The sequence below is a fragment of the Typopeltis vanoorti genome, chromosome 9, assembly GCF_054136105.1.
Source record: "Typopeltis vanoorti isolate ZY-2024b chromosome 9, IOZ_Tvanoo_1.0, whole genome shotgun sequence".
NCBI classification, from domain to species: domain Eukaryota; kingdom Metazoa; phylum Arthropoda; class Arachnida; order Uropygi; family Thelyphonidae; genus Typopeltis; species Typopeltis vanoorti.
Window position 1 is genome coordinate 57,232,453 of NC_143557.1, and position 19,991 is coordinate 57,252,443.

The 19,991-nt window shown below is 35.7% G+C and overlaps 1 protein-coding gene across 1 annotated transcript in view; it reads right to left on the reverse strand.

Annotated features, from left to right (window-relative positions):
* The window catches only part of LOC150103066 (uncharacterized), a 223,228-nt gene that overhangs the window by 141,784 nt on the left and 61,453 nt on the right, over nt 1-19,991 (reverse strand). The window contains exon 6 of the mRNA XM_090397785.1: nt 18,071-18,211. Coding sequence (XP_090253911.1) covers nt 18,071-18,211 — 141 coding nt within the window. The remainder of the gene's footprint in view (nt 1-18,070; nt 18,212-19,991) is intronic.

A 19,991-nucleotide genomic window follows, 5' to 3' on the forward strand; every position in this document is an offset into this window, starting at 1 on the left:
TCTGCTGTCTATTTCCAAATTTAATTTGCCATCTTCACTAAAAATTGTGCCTAAATAGCTGAACTTCTCCATTGATTCTGTAGGTTCTCCCATTCCTGATATTATTCTTCTGTATTCTTATCAGTCTTTTCTGATTGCTTTCAGTACTCTTTTCTCCATTTCTAAGTTGTTTTTTCATTAGCTTCCAAAACATTTTGTGTCTTCCTGAGATTTATCTTCTATATTCTTACCAAAGTCTTCTATGACTTTTGGGTTAGCTCCTTTTAAATTTAAAAAATAAGTTGGATATAGCTGCTTTTTTTTAAAAAAAAAAAAGAAGCAGGTATATCTCACTCTTTGTTCTCTCAAGTCACTTTACTAACTTACCTGCTAAGACCTTTTACACTTTTTTCTTTTCCAGGACTATGTCTTTAAATTATTGAGTCTGTCATGTAGTCCAGATTTTTTTTTATCCTTGCCAACAACTTCACATATTCCCAGCTGAATCAATGTTTTCTTCTATCGATGAATCTTCAAGGTTTAATTCTGTTTTCAAACTCTCATTTGTTTCTTGAATAGCATCTGTATAATGAAGAATGTCAAGTATAGCAAAAGTCTGAGGACTAAATTTTTTTTTCTCCTTGGAAAGTTGTGAGTGATTAAAATGGGTTGCTAGAGGAGGCTGCAATAAGTAAGTACTGTATGTACCAGGATGATGTCTCCCACATGATGTAGCAAGAACTTGCTTGATAGCATATCAAATCTCTTCCACATCGGGTTGGTGTATTTTTACAAAGTTTTCAATATATATGGCATGCTAGTTTAAATGTTTTCAGCTAAATTTCTTATATTAGTCTTTGTGAACCATCTTATGAGAGAGAAAATCTCACATGCAATTCTGATTTCAAGTGATATATATAAATCTTTATTTGCTTTTGAAAATTTCATCATCATCATCAAACTCCTGATATATACCTTCAAGGGGTGTACAGGATATGATAGTACTACATGAAAAATTTACATCATTACTAATTTCCTATCTACAATTTTCCTCCAAATCAATCTGTTACCTGTCAAGACTCCAATATTATCAGATCTTATATTTCTATCATCTGAGGCACTTTTTACTGTATCAATCCACCTATAACTTGGTCTTCCACTGGGTCTTTTTCCTGCCAACCCGGCAGAGAACACTTGTTTTGCTAATTTTTCCTCGCCCATTCTGTTAAATGATCATACCGCCTTAGATTAGCTCTGCTAATGCATTTCTGGATACTGACAATGTCAAGTTCTTTCCTAATATTCTCGTTTTTAATATGGTGTTGTCATTCATGCTATCTATTCATGCCCCTAATCTTTCTCAGGCTTCTCATATCTGGGGTCTCTAGTCTTTGGTGAAGTGTTTTACTTCTGATCCAGCCCTCAGATCCATAAGTTAGTGTTTAGGCTAATTTAGTGTTTTGGCTAATTTATCTCTTATTCCATCTAAATTTATTCAGTTGCCTTCCTACCATACCAGCTTTGCTGTTTTGTCTATTTCCATATTTAATTTACCATCTTCACTAAAAAGATTATTGTTCCGGGAAACTCCAAGGGTCGACAGACTCATCGAGGGAGGCCCTAACATCATGTCAAGAACAACTATTCAACATTCACACAGTATCTATCATACCTTGCCTTGAACTCATTCACGATAGTAGCACCCACAACAGACTCTGGAAGCTTATTCCACTCGTTTACCACTCTCCAAGTAAAGAACCTAGCTCTAACACCCTTGTCAACCACGCTCTTGCCCAGCTTCCATGCATGGCCCCTAGTCCTCCCACCACCAGTCATATTTTCAAAAATATCTTCTGGATCAATCTTATAAAAACCCTTCAGTAATTTGAATGTCTCAATCATATCACCCCTCCTTCGCCTATCGTACAATTTCTGCAACCCACAAATCTTCAACCTATTCTCATAAGGTTCATTCCACAGACCTACTATCATCTTGGTCACTCGTCTCTGGACCCTCTCCACTTCCTCCCCATCACGAAGAAACCCTGGTGCCCATAGCTGGGCACAGAAGTCCAGATGGGGTCTTATCAAGGCGCTCGATACAGAGGAACAACAACTTGTTCGTCTCTGCATGTTAAAGTATTTTTCAGAAGCCAAGTGATTTGGTGAGCTGTTTTAGTTACTTTTGCAATGTGCCCCCTAAACTTCAACTCCCTATCCACCAACACTCCCAAATCCCTGGCCTCATCAATCTCCTGGAGTATGATTCCACCAATGCGATATACTGCTGCTATTCTTTTCACCCCAAAGTGCATAACCTTACACTTTGCCACATTAAATTGACATCCATTTTTCCTAGCCCAGTCCTGCAAACTATCCAAATCATCCTGTAAAATTTTGACATCTTGTGCACTCACAATTGCTCTACCCAACTTTGCATCATCAGCAAACAAGTGAACACTTCCTCTCAGATCCTTTCCAATATCATTGATGAACAAATTGAAAAGCAGTGGGCCAAGAACAGAGCCCTGTGGCACTCCACTAGTCACAAGAAGTCTTTTAGACTCCACTCCTGAATAAGCCACTCTTTGATATCTCTCCTTCAACCACCCTCTTATCCATCTCACCAACCCTATATCTATACCCATATGCTCCAGTTTACTGATTAGGGTTCCATGTGTTATCCTATCAAAGGCCTTGGCAAGGTCCAGTAGTATCACTGTAAACCCATTACCCCTATCCAGTTCAGCCGTCACTGTATTATAAAACGTGAGCAAGTTACTGAGGCATGATCTACCCTTCACAAAACCATGTTGTCCCCCATACAATATCCTATTTTCATCTATCCAATCCTGTATTCTTTTCTTGACTAATTTCTCTAAGACCTTGACAATGATTCCTGATATGCTAATCGGTCGGTAATTTACAACAGCAGTCTTGGAACCACCTTTATGCAGTGGAACTATTTTCCCCTCTTTCCACCCGCTCGGGACTAACCCAGACCCGAGACTCAAATTAAACAAAATGGTCAAGGATACTGACAATTCTTTAGCTGCTTCTCGTACAACACAAGCTGGTATACCATCCAATCCCACAGATGTATTGACATTGAGGTTATGCAATAGACTACTCACCTCCACTTCATTAACCACAATTCCCGTATAATCTACTGGTTTATTCGTTTCTGCAATGTCACCACCTGGATGATATACTTTTGCAAAGTGCTCACTCAGTAACTCAACTATCTCAACTGATTCAGTTACCTCCCTACCATCGGCATTCTTTAAAATCAATCTGCCATGTACATTTTTCCTTTTACTTGCTACATATCTAAAAAACTGTTTAGGATTCTCTTTAGCCTGCATGGCCAATGTTCTTTCGTAATCCTTTTTTGCTTTTCTTACCACACTCGTCACCCTTCTGGCCTGCGCTTTATACCGTTCATGTGCCTGCCGGTCACCCTTCTCCTTAAATTCCCTCCATAGTTGTTTCTTTTTTTGCAACTCAAGCTTAATGGTGTTATTCATCCATTTAACCCCTACTTGATTTATTATTCGGACTCTAGGTATACAGTCAGCCATTGCTTCATGCAAGCACTTCTTAACTACCTCCCATGCACTATCAACTTCTAGTCCTTGCAGTTGTACATGCCATGGCACTGAACCAATCAAACTCCTAAGCTTGTCATACTTTCCAGCCCGATAATTCCACATGTACCCTGTCTTAATTGAAAATTCTACACCTTTAGCCACCTCCCAAGTTAAGACCCTATGATCACTCTCACCGATTGGTGGCAATGTGGTCATATTTGTTACAGCCAAATCCTCAGATGTAATTACTAGGTCAAGCACTCTCTGACCCCTAGTATTTTCCATTACATGCTGTCGCAGATAGTTATCCCTTAATAACTGCATAAAATCCAGTTCCTTCCTCCCGTGTGTCCTCTCCTCACTCCAATCAATGTGACCATAGTTGAAATCTCCCATAATAATCACCCTCCTTCCACCCGTTTCTTCTATTTGCTTGTGCATACTGTCACCACCATCTTTTCCATCACCTGGTCTATAGCAGCACCCAATTGTATATTTAGTTCTGCTAGCCACAATCTCACACCAAATGGCCTCAAATGTGCTCTTTTCTCTATCCTGCAATTCAACTTCTATTCTCCTTTATCCAAGCAGCTGAGATGTTCTATAGGTTCTCCATTCACAATGCAGTTGATATTTTCAATGTTTCTGCCTCTTTTCATTGTCTTTGTCTTTTTAATGCTGACCTTCATACTGATTGACATAAAGTGGTTAGTTTCCACACACAGTGACTGCATCAAGAACAGATGTGACCACATATTTTCTGCAACTGTAAATTTGAAACAGGTTGTTTGCACGGTGTATTTAGTACAATAATTGTTTTAAAACTGGAATGCCATGCTAGTAAGCATACTAATAATACAGGATGGAAGACTTGTGGAAAAAAATCTTGATATTTAATTGTAAAATTTTCACCTGTGTTTCACAGGCATTTACAGTACATAAAAGGAATGCACTTAAACAATTTAAAAAAATTCTAAAAAGCTAACAATAATGGTCAACATTTCCCTAACTTCAAAAATAAATAAATAAAATAAAAATAAATAAATATAAACAGACACACACACACACACACACACAAATATAATTACAAGTTAGGAAATATTAGCAGATTGAAAAAGTACTATCTCCGATAAAGGAGATAACAATAAATGTTTAGTAGACTATCAGATCTATTTAAGCTTCGGCAATGAAGTAATATATCACAAGTTTCTTTATAAACACATTCCATAAGAAATCGAAATGAAGGATTCTTGTCTTATTCTTGAAAATTCTAAACCTGATGGAGATTGCAAGTTCAGCAAGTCCTGACTTTTCAGGTTCATGGTACTTGATATAAGGCATATTCATCACAATGAATAAAAACACATTTTCCATATTATCCATAATAAGATAAACCACAAGAACAAGGAATCTAGAATACTCAGGAAACCAATAGAAGGAAGTTTGTCCATAGGAAATGCAAGAAAAATTGAGATTTTTCCAACAAGATGAAAGGCCACAAAAATGTTCAGAAGATTTAAAATTTTCACAATACATTCAGAAATTCCTTGCACATAAGAGAGAGGAATAATATGAGTGATTTCCTCTTGAACATATATTGCCTCTTCTGCTTGAGAGGAAATCACTCATATTATTCCTCTCCTTTAAAGAAAGGTGATTTAACATGTTGCAAATCTTTCTGTAGAAGTTCGTCTGAAAAACATTAAGAATGAGCACAATGTATTAAGGTCTTGACAGTCTCGGTTTTTTTTTTCTTTACTAGGATGATGGTTTGTGATTCTGCATAGACATAGTGGCCTTTATGAGTCCTCTTCTGAAATACTGAAAATTGTAAGTTGCCATCCAGTTGATGAATAATTAGTAGATACATAAAGACTATTTGACTGTCTTATTTTCTAAAGTAAACTGGAACCTAGGATGAACTGCATGTTATTTTGAAGATGAACTGCATGTTATTTTGAAGATAAACTATTCTAAGTCAGAAGAAGAGCAATTACAAATTGTAAGAACACCACTGATATATCTATAATAATGTGTAGGGCTCAGTGAAATATTGTTGAAGATACATCTTTCAAAGTGTTGTTCTAAAAATCAAAATGTAAGAGGAAGAATTCATCATAACATTAATCACGGAATCACCTACATTAATTTAAATATCTTTATTTGTATATCAACTAAGGTTTCATAGCACTCTCAATACAATTATAGGACAACAAAAATGCAAATTATTTATTTCATATGATGATTCAACAGCCGTGAACCCCTTTTAGGGGGAGGTATGGCACCATCTCATCCTCCCCCCCTTATTGTTACCTGGGCTTGGGACCAGCATAGCTGACGAATCAGACCTATGGCTGAAGGGACCATCTTAAGTATTCCTGAATGTAATCTGTGTGCGCTCACAGGGCAGGTTTGCCTATTTTGGGGATGAAAAACCTGAGTTTCTGGATGAAAAAAAAAATCCTACCTCCATATGAGACCGGCTAACTCACCTTTCACCACTGACAGGAATTGAACCCAGGTCTTTCTGACCAAAAGGCTTTGTCTATACCAACTGAGCTACAGAGGCTCAACAATTCAACTGAAAATGAGTGATATTATATGCACTATCGACTAGAATAGCTCCATCTGCATTAACTGATATACAAAATAAATTACAATAAAATAGTTTAGTTAATAAATTATTTTTAAATATAAACAATAAATTAATTACAAATTAAGGAACATGTTAATGGTGAGTATTAGTCAGTATAACTTCCCAAAATTGATAAAGTTTTATGAAATTATTTTTGTTCAGATTTGGTTGTGAATGTGTGCTTCACAGCTTTCTTTGTACAGTCTTTCCAAAAGAAAATAACTTCTTTATAACATTGTGGTTTTATTCCACTGAATTATGTGTTTTGTAGATACTGCATGGATTGCTAAACCAGATTCTTTATTGGGTTCTAGATTGAGTTCTTTAAGTGAAATGTATTCCAGATGTTCTTCAAGACAAATTTGTGCAGAATGACCAGTCTGTTCATAATAACATAAGCCACAAGAGCAGGGGATTCTGTAAACTCCAGGATAAGAAAGAGGAGGATATTTATCTTTAGAAGAAATAAGGAAGGAAGGCATTAAGCTTACAAACTGGATGGAAAGAGACTTGTAAGTGAATATGTCGAAGTAGCTTGGCTATTTTTTCGGAAAGTTCTTAAAATACATTCTATAGATTCTCTTCTAAACAAAGAACTGTTTATGATTAAAACTACCTTTATCTCTAATGGTTATAATACAAAAATTATCAATAAAGCATAATTATGGCTGTCATCTTATTAATCTTTCTCAAGAAGAAATTACCAGAATACAGCAAGACTACTCCAACTACTCCAACAGATGGAGTTAACAGAATTCCCCTGCTCTTGAGGCTTATGTTGTTATGAATAGACTGGTTGTTCTGCACAAGAGCAGAAATGCATTTCACTTAAAGAAACACAACAAATCCGGTTTAGCAAGCTACGCATTATCTACAAAACACAGAATTCAGTGGAACAAAACAAAAGTGTTACAAAGAAATTATTTTCTTCTGGAAAGACTAAAGAAAGCTGAAGCACACATTCATAACCTAGACCTGAACAAAAACGACTGCCTAAAACTTTTTCAATTTTGAGAGACTATACTACTTACCATTCATGTGTTTCTTAATTTGTAATTAATTTATTGTTTATATTTAAAAATAATTTGTTAACTTAATTATTAAATATTTTATTGGAATTTATTTTGTATATCAATTAATGCAGAAGGAGATATTCTCCTGCAGCTAGCAGTGCACATAATATCAAGTGCTTTCAACTGAAATGCTGTTCTTTGTGTTCTCCTATAATTTGATTGACAATGGCTATGAAACTTAGCCAAAAATTTTACAGATGAAGACATTTCAATGAACCTAAGTGATTCCACTATTAATATGTTATGATGAATCTTTCAAAGCCTTAAGAAAGTTGACAATAGTTGGAGAAATAGAACTTCCCATAACCATCTCTTAAATCTGCTGGTAAAATTATTTTTGAAAAGTGAAATATCCAGAGTGAATAACAAAGTCAAAAAGTTTTACAATATCAGTGGAAAGTCTTGCTGGAGTAATTTGATGGTATCTAATAAAGGAATGTTATTAAACAAAGACACAATATCCAAACTAATCATAACATCAGAAGAGCCTAAATGAAGATCATAAATCTTGTTTTTAAAGTCCAAAGAGACTTTAATATAAGCTGAAGCATTTCTTGTAGAAGCAGCTAGTAAAGTGGACAAATATTCTGAAAAGTTACATGTGGGACATCTGATGTAGTCAACAAAAATATTATCAGAGAATATTAACTTATCAATTTGGCTACAAATAAGATTAGAAGAGAGAAAGGCCTATAGGTAGAATATTCATGAAGCATTAATGAAATCTTTCTATGGTACTCTTGTTTATTTTGAGCAACAAACAGAAGGCTGTCATGTTGAAGGAAATGTATAATAGGCATTGTGTGAATAATGTTTATTGAAGGCCTCCTGTGATGATTCTTTAATATGGAAATGCCTATGTAATGATAAAATTATGACAATTATACTATATCTTAAATTCATTTAAAGCTACTTCATTTGAAAGTTTCTTTGGCAATGCATTAACTCACTCCTTTATCTCATTCTCCACCCCCTCCAAAAACATTTACTTTTCAATCTCTCTCTTGCCATTATATTTTCATAAAATATCTCGGAATGGCTTCTCATTCTCTTCCTCTCTCCCTCCATTGTGAATAATACCTCTTCCACTATAGGAATAATTACTCTCCTCATTAACTTCAATGTTTTTACCATACACTGCTTCCTCACCTATTGTCAGGGAGTATTGCCTTGGTATCTCCAAACTGCTTCAGTCGCCTGGTCACTCACAGAACCAGGCTAACAATTTGTGTGCAACAGTCCAGGTAAAGCCTGAAAAAATATCTCTTTATATAGTAAGTAACAATTTCATCTTATGTACTTGTGAATGTCCTCTTCATCATAGCAGCAATGCACTTTGTCACCATTTTAACTTTCGCAATATGGTCCTGAACTTCAAATCTTGCCCACCATCACCCACAGATCTCATCTACCTCCTGAATGCTCCACAAATGCAGTACACAGTTTTACACCTTTCTACTTCAGGGAGAGGTGTAAAGCTGTGTCAAGTTTTCCAATGTAAATTTTGCATTGGGCAACATTAAAATACCAACCTTCACTCATTTATCCATGCTCTCAGAGTAGACAAATGAGCAGAACTCCTTGCTCTTGTACTCTCTCTCTCTCTCTCTCTCTCTCTCCAACAAATTAACAACATCTTATCCATGTCTATCTTCTTCCTATTCTTCCACATCTGTATCCATGTGCTTTGGCTTCTCATACTGCTTTATTCACATGGTCAATCTTTTTCACTTTCTCTCAGTCAATCAATCAACTAGTTGCTTGAAATATCTAAATCAAACCCATTCAAATACAACCTATTTTCTTTAAATGCACTCCATACATCAACAAGTCACATATCTGCACTGGGTCGAGTTCCAAAGGAATGGAAGGAGAGCAAGATTGTGCTGCTTCATAAGGGAGGTGATAGAACTCAAGTATCAAATTATAGGCTGATCTGTGTGTCAGATGTTGTGGTTAAGTTGTTGGAGGAAGCTAGTGAGAACTAGGTTCCAGAATTGGGTTGATAACAATGGTATTATCTTTGATGGACAGCATAGATTTGCTAAAGGGAGGTCATGTTTTAGTAATCTACTTACTTATTACAATAAGCTGATGGCTTTCTTGGAAAGAGGAGAGGGATACACAATAGTATACTTAGATTTCTCAAAGGCTTTTGATAGATTATCGCACGATAAGTTGATAGTCAAACTAGAGCAGATAGGGTTGGATATTAGATTAGGTACACTGGATTGGAGACTGGCTATCTGATAGGTACCAGCATGTTGTGTATGGGGGAGCAATATCTCGGAAGAGGAAAGTCACTAGCAGTGTGCCTCGGGGGTCTGTTTTAGGGCCATTGCTGTTTAACCTGTATGTTAATGATATTGGCAAAAATTTGGATAGGGATATTCAGTTGTTTGCAGATGATGCAAAGTTGGGACGAACTATGAAGACTAGAGGCCTTACAACAAGACTTGAATAAATTGAGTGAATGGGCACGGGAATGGGGGATGCGAGTTCAATGTTGCGAAATGTAAGGTTTTAAAATTTGGGAAACAAAGATGGGATGTAGAATTTATGCTTGGTAGGGATATATTGTCGGAGGTGGAGGAAATAAGAGATCTTGGAGTGATAGTGGATAAGGATCTGAAATTTAGGGAACACACTGCCGAAATTGTGTTGCCAAAGACAACACAAAGAATTCTGGGAATGATGCGGAGGATGCTGACTTGTAGAAGTAGGGAGATTCTTGTTCTATTGTATTAGACTTGATTAGGCCACACATGGACTACTGTGCACAGATTTGGTCACATGGTTTTCAAAAGGACAAAGAGATGCTAGAAAGGGTCCAGAAGCAACTAACTAATGTAGTTTCTGACCTCTGAAATGTCGAATATGAGGAAAGATTGAGAAGATGCAATTTACAGAGTCTAGTGGATAGGTAAGAAGGGAGATATGATAGAGACCTACAAGTTAGTAAGGGGTTGTTATAGGATCAATGTTGGAGAGATTTTTACAGCAAACGGTGGGAGATCAGGGGAGAACTAGAGGTCATTCCTGGAAGCTGTATAAGGTGGGCGTGAGCAGGGGAGTGAGAAGAAGGTTTTTTGCATGCAGAGTTCTGAATGATTGTGTTAGATTGTGATAGAGTGGAAATTTATGAACTCCTATCTTATCACAGTCTAACATGCTTTTCCAAACAAAAGAATGAGATAAATACAGTAAATTGCCTCTAAGTGTAAAATAAGTAATATGTATATGTATCAAGCATGTTCTGCTATAAAAGGGTAAATAAGTATGTATTTTGTGCCATTCACGAATATGATTAAATTAATATTGAAGGTATAAAACAGTAACAAAGCATTATAAAAGTTCATGTATAAAAGAATTATAGAATGTAAGCACAAATTCAACAGTTGGGGGGGGAGTGAAGTTCAAAGGTCACAGAGCCGTACGTGAGGAAGCGGCTCATCCCAAGCAAACAATGTGATGTCAGCATACGTGCGATAGCAGGGGAGAGAATGGACGCTGTGATGTAATAGCATGGGAGAGTTCGCTGAACATCGAATAGGGCTAGAAACACTGAGAAGAAAGGGGAAAAATATAAGGATCATGTGACCCTGAAACAAGGCTTTTTGTTCCTGGATCTCCTGTGTTCCTCTCTCTGATGGTGGCGTAGAGTGTGAGTGCCCTCGGTATCGGAGGGATCCCGATACTCCATAGTTTCCTGTGGAAACTATGGAGTATCGGGATCATAGTTTCATAGTTTCCTGTGAACCTATGAAGCACTAAAGAACCGAAAAGGGAAGATAAGTAAACTTTATTTGTGTTTCACAGAATATGAATGAAAGATATGTGCCATGTTAATGTGTTATGGAAAAGGAACATTAATGATATAGAATAAGATTGTATTGCTATCAGTTTAGAGGGATATTGAATTTAATCTTACTATCTGTCGTTGTGTTTAAGTTCGCTTTTATATTGAATGAAGTTAAGGATATGTTAGAGTAAAGAATTGGCATAATATAAAGAGATTGTGAAAGATATGAATGTTATCTTGTGTAGTCTGACAGAGCTATGGAGTTTTAGATTGATTGTGATAATAGTACATGATTAATGCATTAGCGAAGGTCAATATAATTCTTACTTTAGGAAGCTACTGTATAATATTTTGTCTAGAATATACCTCGTCTGGAATATACCTCGTCTGGAATATACCTTGTCTGGAACTCCCTTAAGATGGGATTTTAATTTATGTTATTATGTGTATCAACTTTTGAGTATAATAAACCTTGCTTTTGATTCTAACAAAGACTTTCTGTGATTTCTGGAATCCAATGCACCGCTTATAAAATATTAATGCGAACCTATGCGGGATATTAGAAACGGGTATATTTTGGTCACGTCTGCAGAGTTGATAGGTATCATTAAGTACTGTCCTGAGATTACCTCTTGGTTGTTAATATTAATAATTTAATAGCGCTAAGTGGTGCAGCGAAACAAATAAATTTCTTGGCGTTTTACGAGAGGTAAATCTCAGACACTCTGACACTCTGGTACTGCCTCGTTCTCGAGGAAATCTCATTGTCCCTCAGAGGTACCACGTGCTACCCGATAGAGTGTATTACGGAGATATAGCATAAAAGGCTAAAATAGTTGTGATAAGGAAGAAAGTGATACAACAATTGGAATGCCTTGGCTGAGAGTGTGGTGGCTTCAAAGAATTTGAGTGTGTTTAAGGCACAGTATGATGAGCTGTGTGTATGACAAAAGGACCTCCTAGATGAGTCTTTGACTCCATGGGGTCTTGGATAATAATAATAATATCATTGGCTTTCCACAGCTCAACTATCATATCAACTTACACTAACTACTCTCCTAACTACATCATTCTTACAAATTATGAATGTTTTTTTCTCCAACTCCCTGTAATGCACACTTTTCAAGTCATTTGTCTCCACTACTAATTCCAGTGCACATACAGTTGTGCATTGGAATCAGATGAATTACATTGTGCATTAGCTGAATACAATGTGAACTGGAAATGTGATGACTGAATCCCCTATTACAAGGCCTTCTCACGTCCTCTGGGCATGTTTCATGTAAACTGCCACTCTGTCAATTTCATTCTGCCAAAGGATTTTTTTTTCACCCTTGCACTTTATTTCAGAATCTCTGAAATCACACCAATTTGTCTCATCACTTCCAAAACACCACTCGAAGGCGAAATACGTTAAGATGCATCTCATCAAACTCAAGAAGCTACATGAACTCATCAAAGCAAGCTGTTGCAAGCAACATCTATGCCTTATGCAGAATTCAAGTCCCACAGCCTTTGCACAGTACACAAACAGTTGCTTTTATCGAATGAACTAACAAGGCATAACAAACATTTTCTTTTGAAAAGTACTGAGACAATTCAAGTAGAAGTAGAGCCACTATCTGAGATTACCGTCTTAGGTCAGAAGTGTAAGTTTCTAATTATCTGAAGTCCGGTTAATAGCTAAAAAGCTCTCTTAATTTATTAGATTCTATAACTACATGACCTGAGATTTAGAATTTTTCAAAATCTTTATTTATCAGAGAAATCTAAATGAAGAATTTCAAAAAATTTCCAAGGAACACTTTAAAATATCACATAAAAATGATAATAAACTGGTGAATCCATTAAAGTATTTAAACATTAAAAAATACCAATAGGGATGCTTAAGGGACAAAGCTGTATAACTGAGAGGAGACCTCCACATAGCCTTTAAAGGAATGCGGAGAACTGACCAAGGTTGCAAAACAATAGTTTTGCACCCTGTTATCTATCTGGATACTGAACGATCCAGGCTGGGCTAGCAATTTGGGATTTAGCTGACCAAATTGTATTCTTATTGGCTTAAACCAAAATACAAAATGATGGTACAACATGACAAAATTTCATGCCATCTGGGGCGTTGCCCAGTTATTGACTGCAAAATGTATTATAAATATTCCGGTAGATGGTACCGTGTTCACAAATTGAATTTTCAGTTTTGATTACTCATAAGTTGGTACCCTGTTTTCCTGTTTCATAGGTTGGTATGCAACTGGAAACAGAAAGTTGTGTTCACTTCCGATTGCTTCCAATATCAGTTTATCAGTTCTATATTCACTCTGCAAGAGACAGGCGTTCACGTGAGTTTTGAATTAATCAAAGTTAAATCAGTGCAATCATTGTTAAAAATGAGTAAACGAAGTAGTTACTTTATGCCAATGAGAAAAATGGAAGGCTGAAGAAACAGAAATTGTTGAATCTACTTGTTATCCTGTAAAACAGAAAATTAGCACCGAAAATACACTTGGTGAAGAGGATCAAAACCCAGACCGAAGATCCACATGGCCAAAAGGATGTAGATTCTGATAATGATTGGCCCGAATGTTTGACACTTTTGCAGAAAAATGACTTCTGCGAGAGAAACAAGTGGATGTATGTCAAGAATAAAATGTTGGGCTGTAAAGTGTGTCGTGATGTTGGAAATCTTGCCATCGATAAACACATGGGAACAAAAATTTAAGCGGAATAAGCGAATGGTAAAAGTCATTTTGGAGAATCTTGCAAACAACAGTTAATGTCGTTAAGAAAAAAGGTTTACAATCATAAGGAGAGTGCAGTACACAAAGCATGCCAAAAAATAAAATCTGAAGCAAAAAACGAAACATTAGAGAGAGTTTTCCTAAATACTTTGTCTCATAATAAAGACGTAACAGGAAAAGTGTTTCGAACCGTACAAAGTTGCGAGGAAAAATTAATCATTTAACAACTTTAAAGACAAAATAAATTTACAGGAACTTAATGGCCTAGACATGGGATACATTCTGCAAATGCTTGCATTAACATTGTGAGCCACATTGCAAATGAAATGAGAAAAACATTAATAGACAATATAGTGAACTCCAAGAACAAAATAGCATTACTTATTGATGAATTGACAACTGTGTGTAATATATCAACATTGATTGTTATTGTTCGTGTAGTTCTTCCTGAACTTTCAGCTCCTGTGAGTGTCTGTAATTTGCGATGGTGCAGCTGTGTTGTTTGGTGTACATAATGGTGTAAGGAGGCTAATGCAAGAGAAGTTTCCTAGTGTTATTTTCTGGCATTATGCTAGCCATCACCTTGAATTGTCTGTTAGTGACACAGTGAACAATGTGGCAGGAGTGAATCGCTTTAAGAGTTTCATGGACAAACTTTATGTGACTTACCATGCTTCATCTAAGAATGCTAGGGAACAGGAATGTGTAGAGACTCTAGAACTTCAACTTCTTAAAATTGTTAGAATTTTAAGCACTCGATGGGTTGCATCTAGCATTTGCACTGTTTCTGCAGAGTAGCAAGACTTTGAAGCCCTCGTCCATCACTTTCTGGAGACAAAAGAAGACAGCAGAAGAAGCAAAACAGATCGCTTTCTTTATGAGGGCCTTTTAAAAAAAATAAAGTCATGCGAGTTTGTTCTTGATTTGGGCTTTATTCAAGAACTTAGTGAACTAAGTCTAGATTTACAAGAGAGAAATATTGATTTATACAAAGCAAACAGGAAGATAAAGAACACAGTTCAACTTTTTGAAGAAAGAATTGAAAATCCTGGTCAGTACTACAGTATTTCTCTTCAAAGTCAGAAGGACATAAAGTTCAAAGGGAATTTTTGAACTTCATGCTCCACAAAAATTAAAAACACAGTCATACAATAAGTTCATCTGCTTTCTATAAAAGTCTGAAAGAAGCTGTTAGAAAGCATCTGCTTGATGGAGATGATGCTGATTTGCCTGAATGTGCTAAGATTTTAGATTCCAAGTATTGGCCAGAAAATCCTGGTAAACATCTGACATTTGGTGAAGCTGTAATTAAAAAGTTATCATGCTCTAAAGCACACTTTAGTTTATATATTGGAGGATATGTTAAAAGTGTAAATGTTGCTGTAATAACATCTTCATGGTGAGTACCGGCACCTTTTTTCCAGAAAAAAAAGCACTGACTAACACCATGTTCCAACATAAAAATGTGCACAAATTCACATGGAGAGAAGAGGCAAGGAATAAGAAAAGTCTCATTGACTATGTTATTGTTGATAGTGATATTTTCTCCCTGGTGCAGGAAACCAGAGTGTACAGAAGATTTTGAAACTAAAAGTGATTACTATTTAGTCTTGAGCAGGATAAAATTGAATTTCATATTAAAAAGAATAACATGTAAGAAAGTTTTAAAGCGAATAAAAGTTGAGCAGCTCTCAGATGTGAACTGTAGACTAAAATACACAAAGATTATTGAAGAAAAAATGAAACAGTTTGAGAACAGGAACCAAACCTTGGATATTCAGTGGCAAGCTTTGAAGAAAACCCTGACTGATTCAGCCAGAGCGGCATGTGGTAAGGTTGTCTGCCAGGATAGAAAATCAGAACTTCATGTGGTGGGCACAGGAAGTTAAAGAGGCAGTGAAGGAAAAGAAGAAAGCATATCAAAAGTTCCTAGCAAATAAGTCAGCTTGTGCTCTAAGAGAATACAGAGACAAATGTAAGAAAGCTAAACACTCTGCAAAACTGGCTAAACAAAAGTCATGGGAGGACTTTGGCAAGAACATAGAAAATAAATATCAAGAAGGTGGCAAAATATTCTGGAGGTTGTTGAAGAAGCTTAGGAATGGAGGAAAGAGTGCTGTCAAAGGAGTTAGAGATGATAAAGGTGACATGAAAACGGGAGAAAAAGATATCCTTGAAGTATGGAGTAATTACTTTGAAAAACTGCTAAATGAAACAAGCAGTGATGACAGCACAGTGATAAAAAACACTGACCAGGCATGCAGTCAGGAATACATATCCATACTTGAAGTAGAAAAAGCCATCAAAGGCTTAAAATGTGGAAAGGCAGCAGGAGTAGATGATATTCAACCAGAAATGCTGAAATATGGAGGTATAAAAGTCTTACAGTGGCTGCACTGCATAGTTCAGATGTCCTGGACAGAGGGATGAATTCCCAATGATTGGAGTAGAGCTCTCATAGTACCCATATATAAAAAGAGAAATAAAACTGAATGTGAGAATTACAGAGGTATTTCCCTACTGAGTGTTCCTGGTTAGATTTATGCAAGTATACTTGATCAACGGCTGAGAAGAATTGTGGAAGAAAAGCTTGGTGAAGAACAAGCTGGATTCAGGCCAAATGGAGGCTGTCAGGATCACATCCTCACTTTACGACCAATAGCCGAAAAATAACAGGAATATAACAAAGATCTGTATTTAAGTTTTGTCGATCTGGAAAAGTCATATGACAAGGTGCCAAGAGAGAGAAGCTATTCAATATACTACAGTTATATGGTGTCAATGGGGCATTCAAGAAATACTTAGTCTTTATTTGAGTTGTAAGTCAGCAGTTAGAATTGAAGGAAGTACAGGAAGATGGTTTAATGTTAAATCTGGTGTGAGACAAGGATGTGCATTATCCCCTCTGTTATTCATTATCTGTGTGGAACACATTATGAAGGAAAGTGGTATTAAACCTGATATCAAAATTGGAGATGTTAATATCAACTCTTTGCTTTATGCAGATGATGTTATACTTCTAAATAAATCCACTACAAGTCTGCAAGATTCCCTGACTAAATTGAATAACTGTTGTAATAGATATGGTGTGAAGGTCAGCATTAAAAAGACAATGAAAATAGGCAGAAACATTGAAAATATTAACTGCATTGTGAATGGAGAACCTATAGAACATCTCAGCTGCTTGGGAAAATAATTTAATTTACCATCTTTTTAGTGAGGAGGATGGTAAATTAAATATAAAAATAGACAACAGAATCAACAAAGCTGGTATGGTAGGAAGTCAATTGAATAAATTCATATGGAATAAGAGAGAAATTAGTCAGAATTTCTAAATTAGCTGTATACAAGACAGTGTTCAAACCAGTTTTAACTTTTGGATCTGAGAGCTGGGTTAGAAGTAAAACACTTGACCAAAGACTAGAGACTGCAGATATGAGAGTCCTGAAAAAGATTAGAGGCATGAACAGATGGCAACAATGGCAATATCATATAAAAAACGAGGATATTAGGAAAGAACTTGACATTGTCAGCATCCAGGAATGTGTTAGCTGAGCTAATCTCAGGTGGTATGGTCACTTAAACAGAATTGGCGAGGAAAGATTAGCAAAACAAGTGTTCTCTACCAAGCTGACAGGAAAACGACCCAGAGGAAGACCAAGTTATAGGTGGATTGATACAGTAAAAAGTGCCTCAGATGATAGAAATATAAGATCTGATAACGTTGGAGCCTTGACAAGTAACAGACTGTTTTGGAAAATTGTAGACAGGAAGTTAGTAATGATGTAATTTTTTTAATGTAGTAGTATCATATCCTGTACACCCCTTGATGGTACATGGCAGGAATTTGATGATGATAATGATGAAAATTCCAATATTATTTGGATTAGTTGTAAATTCATTGTGCCATCAGCATTAAAATTAGTTACAGTAAAAGGACAATGTCATTTAAATAAAATTAAAAAAAAAAAAAAAAACTTATCAAATATTGGGATGTTCTATAATAAAAATCATAACTTCTGTAGCGATTAATGTGAAATAAGTCAACCAACATAGAGTTTACTTCCTCTAAAATCTTTGGATATTAAAAAAAAATATAGAGATTTTATGTTTATAATGGCCAGAAGAACAGTTTAAATAAATTCAAGAAAAACAATAGAAAAACAACTTTTTTTTTTTAATCAACTGAGTTAAGAAACAATAAAATGAGTAATACTGAATTACTATTATTTAACAAAAAAGTAACTTACTTTTAGAACTAAGCACACATAAAAAGCTAATGATAATGCACTTAAACTAGTTAAGCTGTCCACTTTCCTTAACATACCAAGTGGCAAAGCCACAAACACTCCTAAAAACACCAATACTTCAGCTCTCAAGTTAGGAGTATTCTGCATATAGATGAATATACATGAAAAGGGAAACAAAAATTGCTGTTAAGATAAAAAATATATACAAAAAAATACATTTAATATTTAATGCACCAATAAACTTTTATATGGCATATATAAATGATATAACCAAAAATTCATTAATCAATAAATAGAAAACTATTGTTTATCTTCATAATCCATAATCTCTATGTAAGTGACTATTTCAATAAAGATGTAATTTTGCAAAAACTAGGCCTTGGGTAAATTATCCTTCCTGTTGGTCGTGTTTTCATTTTTATTTTATTCTTTTGTGGTTCTGAAAGAAGATGAGTGCTTACACTCATTGTTCAATTCAAATCAGCCTCCAATCAATTTGTGAAAAATCTTCCTCTTCTTTTATTATTCTGAAATATCTCATGCATATTGAATTTAAAATAATGAAAAAGAATCCACCATAAGCACATTGTATAAATTTTATACAAAGAAACTTGAAATGTTACCAAATTGCACCTATGGGCAAAAATTACTTGAAAAGTAGTATTGTTGATCTCTACCACCATCTCCACAGACACTGGTAGACAGGAGAAAGAGAGGGCAATATGATAGATGTTAAGTTTGTGTGTGTGCAGTTAAAGGGGTGAAAATTGGATTTTTCTCTCAGAGAATCATGAGTGAGTAAAATAGTTTGAATGTTGAAGTAGAGAGTGCATCTAGTGTGAATGAGTTTAAGAAAAGGTATGACAGCTGGTGTAGTTGACACATGAGCTCCCTCAATTAGTCTTCGTCTTCCTTGAGGGTTTAATAATAATAATTTTAAAAATAAGATCCTGAGTTTTGCCACAGGACATGACTAATCTGTAAGTGGCAAATCAATACCTGAATTATAGGCAGCACAGCATAATATATCAAGATGTAGATTAATTATACTTAAAATTTTGTGCTATTCTGGAAAAAAAAAAAAAATTTAGAAAGGCATACAAACCCCCCCCCCAATGCAATATATAGCAGTATAAATGAATCTCCAGCTTCTATTAACATAACTAAATAAACATATGCACATTATTAATTGAATATTATTTGTCCTTGATTTATTTGTCTTTGAACCAGTTGAATATTAGGAAGTTTATGTTCTTAGTTTAAAACACCATATAATTTTTTTTTAAATGTAATTCCTTCATGTACTGTAGGTTGAACAACCCTTTATTACTATTATCATCATCAAGAGAAACCTCCAGGGAGTCAGAGACCCATCGAGGGAGACCACATATCACACACACACACACACACCAGCTATCCTACTTATTCTTGAATTTGTTCACACTGCTTGCACTCACAACATCCAATGGCAATCCATTCCAATCACGCAACAGCCTCTGAGAGAAAAATCTAGCCTTCGTCCCCTTCTTAGAGGTCTTCATTCTCGGCTTCCAAGAATGCCCTCTTGTCCTTTCACCACCCTCCATAAATTGAAAAATACAATCAACTGAAATCTTGTATGACCCCTTTCAGAAGTTTGTAAGTCTCAATCATATCACCCTTCTTTCTCCTATTTGCTAGTGTCTGCAGTCTACAAATTCTCTATCTCTCATCATAATCAGTATATTCCATAATCCTGATATCATTTTTAACTCTTTCCTTTGTATTCTCTCCAATATATCAGAATCACAACAGAAACCACGAGAACAGACCTATGCACAATAGTCCAAGTGAGGTCTTATCAAGGCCTTGTAAAGAGGCAAAATGACATCCGTATCTTTACATGCAAATGTTCATTTCAGCACTGCAATTATCTTTTGAG